Raw genomic sequence first — 10,238 nt, 5'->3', positions numbered from 1 at the left:
AACATAATTGCAAAACAACATATTCTGTGTAATCCGACAAGTGGGGTCTAGGGAGTATAGGATATATGCAAACCTTACCCCTACCTTTGAGGTAGAGAGATTGTTTTCGGTAGACCCTCCGCTCAAAAGAACAATTATCTAAACATAATTGCAAAACAACATATTCTATGTAATCCAACAAGTGGGATATAGGGAGGGTAGGACATATGCAGACCTTAACCAACATTTGAGGTAAAGAAGTTGTTTCCGATAGACCCTCGGCTCAAAAGAACAATTATCTAAACATAATTGCAAAACAACATATTCTGTGTAATCCGACAAGTGGAGTATAAGGAAGGTAGGATATATGCAGACCTTAATCCACCTTGGTAGAGAGCTTATTTCCGATAGGCCCTTGGCTCAAAAGAACAATGATCTAAACATAATTGCAAAACAACATATATTTTGTGTAATCCGACAAGTGGGGTATAGGGAGGGTAGGATATATGTAGACCTTACCGCTACCTTTGAGGTAGAGAGGTTTCCGATGGACCCTCGGTTCAAAAGAACAATTAGCTAAACATAATTGCAAGAATAATATGACAACAAAATAGCAATACCAAAGTAGTTAGACAAGTAACAAAGTGGCAAGATGGACACAAACAATAAAGTAAAATGATACAGAATTACCTAAGCTCATTTTTTAATCTTACTAACCATGTGAACTATTGTATTGTTACAAGCCTTGCAACATATTTCCAAAAAAATATAATGCTGCTCTTGTAAAGTACCCAAAAACAGTAAGGGATGGATGTAGACCCATTGGGCAACCTGTGTAAATACATCGGTTTCTTACTTGTGCAAAGGAACTATTTCTCAGAGTAGAGCAGCATTTCAATAACTTGGAATTATAATGAATCTACAGAACATCCATAACAAGTCCAAGGTTTCATAGATCCCTCTAAATACTGGGATACTACTGTTTGTATCACTTAGTTATACTTTATGACGTATCATGCTTCTAAAACCATTCAACGTGCCTCTCCGACAATGGAGAATCAAATGAACAGAAAAAACTACTTAAATATGTTAAAGACAAACAGAAGAAAGAGCTTACAATCAATTGTTAGGATCCATTTTCCACTCAAAATTGCCATGAGAACTTTCAGTGTTCTGGTGCATGCACCCTTTTCATCTGTTGCTGCAATGACATGAGTGACTCTTGGGTCCCAAGACTTGCACACAGTTGCACCGCACATATTGGCAAATTTGACCAGCATATACTGAAATAAAATTAAAGAACAGTTAGGATAACCAATATTGTTGTGTAGACTGAAAGAGCTAAAACTTATTGGATTAATTTGCTCCACCACAGGTATAATTCCAGAGGAAAAAGACAAGTAACCAAGTCATATTGTGAGAAATAAATGGATAATTAGCTAATTCAGTAAATGGAAAGGGTGAAAGTACAGAAGACTGAAGAATGAGCTAATACTGGCAGAAATCAAGTGCAGCACCATCTGGTGATAATCAAAATAAAGTTGTCTGCTTATACATAGCAATGACAGATTTTGCATGGTAACTTGCTAGTGGTAACAATGGCCCATAATGTCATTGTACTAGTAATCTGATTCATGATATTCGAAAAACTGATCAAAGTCACAGGATTCAGGGGCAGAGCCAGAAGCCCACATGCAGGTTAGGTCGAACTCAATAGCTTCAGTACAAAATCTGTATTTGTATTAAAAAGTTCACTAAATAAAAAAGGCAGCCCGATGCACTAAAGCTTCCGCTATGCATAGAGTTCGAGGAAGGTCTGGACCACAAAGAGTCTATTGTATGCAGCCTTACCTTGCATTTTTGCAAGAGGTTGTTCCATGGCAAAAAGTTCAAGTCCTGGCTCCGCCTCTAATAAAATATATGCATCATACTTTGCATGCATATGACAGAAACTAGCATAAAACATAGTGTTGGAAGGAGACCAACCTTCTCTTCTGAGGATAGAGCAGACCCACATAGAATCCATTCTTTGGGTCCATCAGACAATGTTGCCCAAAAATTTGATCTTTCAGATGTTCTGCATGCACATTTAAGATTATATTCCAAAGAGGGAGCTAGATGATAAAAATCAACTAAGTTGCTAGGACTCTCCAAAAATGTTGCCGCACCCGTGTCAGATCCTTCAAAAGTACACCATTTTTTGAGGATCCGACACACACCCGTAGACATTGTTAAAGAGTCCGAGCAACTTAGAAAATCAATATTGAATGTTCTTACAGGGGAGCAGGTTCTGGACATGCTTCAGTACTGGTACGCTTCCTAGACTTTGGCTTTTCACTTGGAAATTTAACAGATTTATGGCTCGGGCATAGCATTACAAAGTTGTCCTGCAATTAAAGAGGTAGACTTTGAGGAGAGAACTGGAAAAACAATATTTACAGATTTCAATTTGATGAAATCATCGAGTAGGTGTTTCACATTGCTCTACTTACACAATCCCAACGACAGTCCTGCAGTTCAAATGCACAGGGCCTATGGTAACTCCTCCGGCAAGATTTCACAAGGCAGCCAAGTGCTGCACCCTTTAGGCCACAGACACTACACTTGAGTTTTGCAGCTCTTGCCAATTCAGCCTCCAAATTTTTTATGATGTCTCCATCATAATATACTTGAGGTGCCCTACAAAATGAAACCTGTTAAGTAAAAGAGACTAAGTGTAGAGCATTAAATTTGGCTAGTTGTAAATTTTGGAAGGCAATTCAATTAGGGCAGAACTAAGTAAATATGGAAGAAATTTGCAGGATGTATCTCAGGTGAATACTAACAATAAATCAAATGGTATACTAATAGATATACAAGTAACAAAACAACCTTCAGACATTACATAGAATGTCCCAAGTAAGCTTAATCAGAAAACTTGGGATTACTTATACTCTACTTCCATTCAAAAGAACTAGCTCCATAAGCAAAAGAGAATGATGTTCAGTCGCGACAAAAAGAGGGCAATACAGTTCTAGGTTCTAATACAACAGTAGCAAGCTGGCAAGGATAAAACTCCCTCGTTCAATGTAGATACCATCAATAAGGCTAGAACCATTCTGGGAAAAGATGAAATTCAAGAATGTTTCTGAAGACAAACCACTAGAATGCTATCTAAATCACATAATTAGAGCTTTCTTTATGTGCTACAGTGCCATAAAAATTACTGATAATGGATTATGAAAGCTAAAATTGTAAACTGCATACCAGTCAATACATTTCATATGCACAGGTATGGCATTTGAAAGTGAAGCAGCATCTACCACCACCTCCCTTCCTTTTGAGTAGTGCTGCATTGGTCCAGTCCCCTGCAAGCATAATCAGATACAAACAAGTTAAGTCTTCATGTCTATGGCATTATGCAAATCAACTCCTTTATGATTCAAGAGTTCCTCTCCGCGTGTTTCTTACTTGTTTGAGGTGATGGCAGCTATTGATAATTAACTGAATGATAACAATAGAAGATGACATGAAACGATTATATCCAAGGAATGACATGTTATAATAAAAATAAAAATTGATGTTTGGCAATAAATAATGTCTCTACCTTCACACGGTAGTGGTAAGGTCTACGTACACACTACCCTCCCTAGACCACATTTATGGGAGTACCTTACACTGGGTATGTTTGTTTGCAAATACTGAAGTTTAAGTTTTTTCGCAAATCATGATTAGGTCATTACTGTTGAGATACTGAAAAAACTTTGAGAAGTATTTCAAATGAAATAGTAATAACTTTAGCTCACAGAACTTTGGCTTTATTTTTTCAAGTGAAATTCATATACAATCACAATCAAGTCAACTTTCAAATATTCTTTTTCAACTTAACACACTCTTTTCAACTTCAAATACTCCTTTTCATTTAACTTCAATCAAATATTGTCTAAACAATGACAATCTATGTTGCTCGGACTCTTCAAACATGCCGACAGGTGCAAGTCTGATCCTCCAAAAATAGTGTAGTTTTGAGGAATCCAACACTGATGCGGCAACTTTTTTGGAGAGTCCAAGTAACTTAGCCAACAATTTATATTTTCAGTTTTCCTTTAGAATAGTATAAAACAGACACTGACCTCTGTTATCTTAGATTGGTGGCAGAAAGCGCAAACACTTCGTTCGAGATGATGTTGATCTGAAACTTCTTCTGGATAAGCAACAATAGAAGATTCACTCAATTTACATGTCAAGTTGTGGTCTGAGTTGGAAATAATTCTTGAACAAGATTCTCTTTGTTGATTATGACCATCATAACTTTGCAAGGCCATCTCTGGCAATCCATAGTTCAGTTTCTTTTGCCTCTTCACATCCCTTTCGGGAAACACATCGTCACGCATAACTGTGTGGTGCACTAGATCTTTGGACACAACTGGGGTATCTTGTTTTTTCAGAAATGGAACCACATCTGAACTGTCTTCTACAAGCCTCTTTGCAGTATGGCTTTTTACATCCTGAAAAACCAAGAAGTATTAAAGATACTAACTTTTGTTGTGCTAATCCTTAGACATTCATCCCTATAGCCTGTCACCATGATATCATAGATGATGAGCTACTTTACTTTCCAGGATTTATTCAAGCTAAAATATTGCTAAATAGCTGGAGAAATTGTTTACTACTCTCTCCATTTCAATTTCTTCATCTTACTTTCCTTTTAGGTCCATTTCAAGAAGGGCTTTTTGGTACATTTCATATATATTTAGTTCAAGAACACAAGATCTAAAAGTCTTCTTCACTTTCTTAAATTCCGCGAAGTCAAAACCGGACAAACAAATACAAACAAATTGAAACAGAAGGATTATATGCTTAAGCATTTTAATAGGAAGGATATGCATCTTCTTACAGGAAACCATTTCTAATTTAAGTCAAACCATCTGGCAAGTAATGGGACTAAGCCCGTTTGGACAGGCTGAAAAAACGTAACTTTTAAAAAGTCTTTTACAAGTGTTTTTGAAAGTGGTGAATTTATTTTAAAAATAAACAGATAGGTGTTTGGATAAAAGTGCTGAAACAGAAAAAAAATTATTGATGTGTTCGGTAAATAAGTGCTTTTAAGCACTTTTTATTGGTCAAAATGTCTGAAATACCCTTATAGTTGTTAATAATGTGAACTAAAAAAATTTTTTTTTAAGAGTTTAAGTGTTGAATGTTTTAATGTGTTTGAAAAATATAGTTATATATTAAAAGATTATTTGAGAGCAAAATGAATATGTTGTGTAGTGAAAGAAAAGGGCTACAAAAGGTATATTCGGAATAAGGAACAATTTTAAGGGACATAAATGTCATTTGCTTGGTCAACAATAATGGCTTATAACCCCCCCCCCCCCCAAAAAAAAAAAAGGGGTGTGGCTACTTCTTATTTTTGATTTTTAAAAAGCCAAAATTGACTCTTTTTTAAGCAATTTTAAACATTACCAAACACTTCCAAAAGCAAAACATGACTTAAAAGTCATTTTGACAAAAAAATAAACCTACCCAAACACCCTTTAAGAACTTTAGTTAGCAAGCACTTAATAATCAATTTGCAAAGAATGTAATCCAATGGCAAGAAAAGGAAAAAAAAATCATCTCTAATATACTAAATAATACTCCCTCCATTTTGAAATAAATGAATTGTTGAGACATTTATCGGTGTTGCAAAATAAGTCAATCGTTGAATTTTTTTTCCAAAATTACCCTTATAATTTGATAAGCAAAAGAGATTGCCGCCAATAGCATTACCAAAATTAGCTTTTTCTTTTTTTTCAAGTAAAAGAGACTTAAGAGTAAAAATGATAATTTATGTTAAATTTGTGTGTTTGATGTTTTTTCTTAATCTGTGTGCCAAAATCCAATAATTCATTTATTTCGAAACGGAAGGAGTACTAAATAACAGCAATTTGTTGAAGCATTTCTTACTCTTAGTTCACTGTTCTCCTTGACTATATCTTTGTTGCTATCAGATGAATGAGCACTTCCTGGTGACTGCTGTTGCAATTGATTCAGATCTATTTCTTCTGCATTATACCTATCATCTTTTATGTCTTCCTTCCTGTTGGAAGAAGGCAAGAGACCTAACTGATTCACAACATTCCAAGGCATTCCATGTCCATTGTGCCTATTAATCTCCTTGATCGAATCATTGCTGCTTAATATGGCTTTGATAGATTGCTCGATTCTTGATTTATCAGCATTAACAGAAACGTTAGACTGCTCTAGTGATCTTCCAGAATCTGGTGCATTAAGTCGATTCTTTCGAGTGTAAGTAGTATTGTGCTTCATTAGCGATGAAAAAAAATGAACGAAAAACTTATGTACGGGTTAAGATAGATTTACCGGGAGATTGAAACTGAAAGAGTTTAGCGTTGAAAGTAGTATCTAAGCTTCTGAATATGGATATCATACTCTCCATGTGAGGCACTGCCCTTATTTCTGATACATCAAACAAAAACACAAAACATAAATCATTTGCTTCACAAATTCTAAGGAACTTACAAACAAAAACAATCTTGATCTCTTCTTTACACAATATTCGTTCATGAAAAAGAACGGGGGATGTTAAATTTATACAGTTTTGTTTGTGTTCAACTGTTTGAACCACCTCGTCTAAAGCTTAAAAGGACAGACCGATGCATTAAAGCTCCCACTATGCTCAGGGACCAAGGAAGGGTCCCACCACAAGGGTGTATTGTACGCAATCTTACCTTACCTCATCTAAAGCTTAAAGCAATTAAACTGAATGTAGCTAGGTATTAATTCATTTTTGGTCCAATGCTTACGCAGTAGCATTGAGGGAATTATTTTCTTTTCGAATGGGTATCTTCAAAAGAACTTGAAAACCGAACAAAAAGGGGGTTGTCTAGACCTAAGTTGCTCGGACTCGTCAAAAATGTCTATGGGTGCATGTCGGATTAGCCAAAATTAGTGTATTTTTGAAGAATCCGACACAGGTGCGGCATCAAAAATGAGGAGTCTGCGCAACTTAGGAACAAGGTACAATCCATATGAACAACATAGTTTTAGCTCAAACTCAATACATTTGTTAAAAAGTTTACAAAGGATAAACATTTGATTTTTGACAAATAAATCAGGCAAGTTGGATAAAGTCCAATAAAGAAAGAGAAAGCATAATGCCTTGTACTTTATAAGTTGCAAGCATTAAACAGTGACGACAACAACATCATACCCAGTGTATTCCCACATAATAGGATCTAGGGAGGGTAAAATGTATGCAATCCATACCAATACCTTCAAAGAAGCAGAGCGATAAACCCCCAGCGCAGGAGTTAAATAGTGAAAACAACAAAATCAAAATAAACAATGTGACAAAACCATATAATATTACCTTCATCAACATATTGATGTTTGCATATAGGGCATTCACATTGAGCTTGGATCGAGCTTGGAACGCAAAAGCTGCACAAAACCATTAAATTAAAATCTTTTGACAATTAATACTGTAACCCAAATTTCAACATTCAAGCAAATACACAGAAAATCAAATTCCAAGAAACACAAAATGATAACTTACTTGCAGAAAATATGGTCACAAGGAAGCAACCTAGGTTTAGTCAGCAAGTTTAAGCTGCAAAATCAAAAGAAACCTCATATCAAGAGACAAAATACAACAACATACCAATTGTAATCCCGCAAAGTGGGGTCTCGGGACACAAGAGTGTATGCAGACCTTACCCCTGCCTTAGAGATAGAGAGGTTGTTTCTGAAGGAAACAAAATGAAAATGTCATATCAATCGGTCCTCTACATTCATTTCCTCTAGTAAGTCTATTTTATTCCACAAAAATTTCTAGGTAAATAAGTCCTTTAAAACTAAAGGTTCTAGAAATCTTCAAAAAAGAAAAAAAAAAAAAAAAAACTCAAATGTTTTGAGTACAACAACATACCCAGTGTTAATTAGTTCCATGAAACTTATATCTTTTAGCTAAATGAGTTCTCTAAAACTAAAGGTTCACATATACAAAAACATAATCCACGAGATCTTACAAGTACAATAACATACATAGTGTAATCCACAAGATTCTATGAGTATAACAACATACACAATGTAATCCCACAAGGTTCTACGAGTACAACAATACACACAGTGTAATCCCACAAGGTTCTACAAGTACAACAACATATCCAATGTAATTCACAAGTTCTTACAAGTACACAAATAACATACACAGTGTAATACCACAAGATTCTATATACACAGTGTAATCCCACAAGGTTCTACAAGTACAACAATACACACAGTGTAATCCCACAAGATTCTACAAGAACAACCTATCCAATATAATTCAACAGTTCTTACAAGTACACAATAACATACACAATGTAATCCCACAAGATTCTACGAGTACGACAATACACACAAGGTTATACAAGTACGACAATACACATAGCATAATCCCACAAGATTCTACAAGTACAACAACATATCCAATGTAATTCAACAGTTCTTACAAGTACACAATAACATACACAATATAATCCCACAAGATTCTACGAGTACAACAATACACACAAGGTTATACAAGTACGACAATACACATAGCGTAATCCCACAAGGTTCTACGAGTATGACAATATGCACAATGTAATCTCACAAGGTTCAACGAGTCTCTAACAAAAAAGAAAAAAGACTCAAATGAAACAAAAGGTAGAATTAATCAGAGAGAAATGAGACCATACCAAGGAGGCATTTGAGTTCAAGACCCCCCACCCTCTTCCACACAATCAATGAATCAATCTTCTACATTTATTTACTCTATTAGGTCCATTTTATTCTATTAAAAAACATCATCTTTAACACTTGGGTCACATTTTATTCCATGAAATTTTCATCATTCAGCTAAAATTAGTTCTTTAAAAATGAAGATTTTACTAGTTTCTATAATAACAACATGCAAGACTACAAGAGTTTATTATAAATAAACTTACCTTGCATTTCTACAAGGGGCGCAAAAAAAAAAACCCAAATGAAACCCAAAAACAAAAAAAAACATTGATGATTCTAAGGTCCCATTTAGCCATGAAAATAAAAAAATTTCATGAGTTGAACTTGATGTTGTGTTTAACCATGAATAGAAATTAGAATTGTTTTTAAAATTTTGTGAAAAAAGTAAAAATGAAAAAAGTGAAAATTCAAAAACGATATTCATTAAATTGAAATAATTCTCGTAGACAAACACTACTATTTTCATATTTTTTACTAAAGTAAAATAATTTTCTAGAGAAAAAAAAAAAAGGAAAAAAATTCTCATGGCCAAACGCCTACTCAATTCAATTCAAAACTCTAGCTATGTACAAGGCCCACTAAAGATCCTGGCCAAGCCAAACAATGGCAGAATCAAAATTTTCATTAAAGGAGGTCAAAATAAAAAAAGTAAGCATACAAATTAACTGAAGGAGATTCATCATCAATTATCCATATATAAAAAATTATTTTAACAATATATAAATAATATAATTTTCCTCTAGGGCCAAACTACAAAGATCTATTATACACAAACTTAACTTGCATTTCTAACAAAAACACAAAGAGAAAGCAACCCAAATGAAACCCAAAAAGTAGATTGAGAAGGAAAGGTACCAAAGAGGGCATTTGAGTTCAAGACCCAATTTTTGTATATGAAATGCCAATGAGTTTAAAAACCTAACAATATTCTTAGCCTCTACTCCCATTCTTCAAATTAATTACCAACAACAATCAAACATTCACAATATAAAGTTGAAAAATGAGATTTTTTTCAAAAAATGGAATATACATATAACAGCCCAGATAAAATAGAAAGACTGATTCCAATTCAAAACAAATAACAGTATAACCACAAAAAAAAAAAAAAAAATGAAATGAAACACCGACAGATAATAAAAAAGAAGAGAGAAATGAAACCATACCAAAGAGGGCATTTGAGTTCAAGACCCAACTTCTGAATATGAAATGCTAATGGATTTAGAAACCTAGCAATGTCCTTAGCCTCCTCCACTCCCATTCTTCAAATTAATTACCAACAACAACCAAACCTTCACAATACAAACTTGATTCTTGAAATTAATTAACAATACAAAGTTGAAAAATGGGACATTTGGAGAAAAATGGAATGTATATATATAATATAATAGCCAGAATACTAGTAGTAATTTTGCGGGTTTTTTAAAAAATTGGCGGTATAAAGTTTCCAAATTTTCGCGCCATATTATATTATGGGAATTTTTCTCCCGCGAAATTCTACATCTTGC

General features: G+C 34.4%; 1 protein-coding gene across 2 annotated transcripts in view; it reads right to left on the bottom strand.

The window, feature by feature from the left end:
* The window catches only part of LOC107873646 (BRCA1-associated RING domain protein 1), an 11,982-nt gene extending 1,744 nt beyond the window's left edge, over positions 1-10,238 (bottom strand). Inside the window, exons 1-11 of one of the 2 annotated variants that reach the window (XM_016720576.2) lie at positions 9,897-10,238; positions 7,523-7,576; positions 7,337-7,407; positions 6,328-6,423; positions 5,911-6,224; positions 4,092-4,466; positions 3,226-3,326; positions 2,472-2,658; positions 2,257-2,366; positions 1,966-2,056; positions 1,097-1,262 (exon numbers count right to left, since the gene is read on the bottom strand). In XM_016720576.2, coding sequence (XP_016576062.1) covers positions 1,097-1,262; positions 1,966-2,056; positions 2,257-2,366; positions 2,472-2,658; positions 3,226-3,326; positions 4,092-4,466; positions 5,911-6,224; positions 6,328-6,423; positions 7,337-7,407; positions 7,523-7,576; positions 9,897-9,991 — 1,660 coding nt within the window. In that variant the 5' untranslated portion in view covers positions 9,992-10,238. Of the gene's footprint in view, positions 1-1,096; positions 1,263-1,965; positions 2,057-2,256; positions 2,367-2,471; positions 2,659-3,225; positions 3,327-4,091; positions 4,467-5,910; positions 6,225-6,327; positions 6,424-7,336; positions 7,408-7,522; positions 7,577-9,588; positions 9,696-9,896 lie in introns of those variants that run through there. The other variant, XM_016720577.2, reaches the window with a different exon arrangement.

The sequence above is a fragment of the Capsicum annuum genome, chromosome 6 (assembly GCF_002878395.1).
Source record: "Capsicum annuum cultivar UCD-10X-F1 chromosome 6, UCD10Xv1.1, whole genome shotgun sequence".
Lineage (NCBI taxonomy): Eukaryota > Viridiplantae > Streptophyta > Magnoliopsida > Solanales > Solanaceae > Capsicum > Capsicum annuum.
Note: the sequence above shows the minus strand (reverse complement) of the source record. Positions and strands in the feature narration are given on the sequence as shown.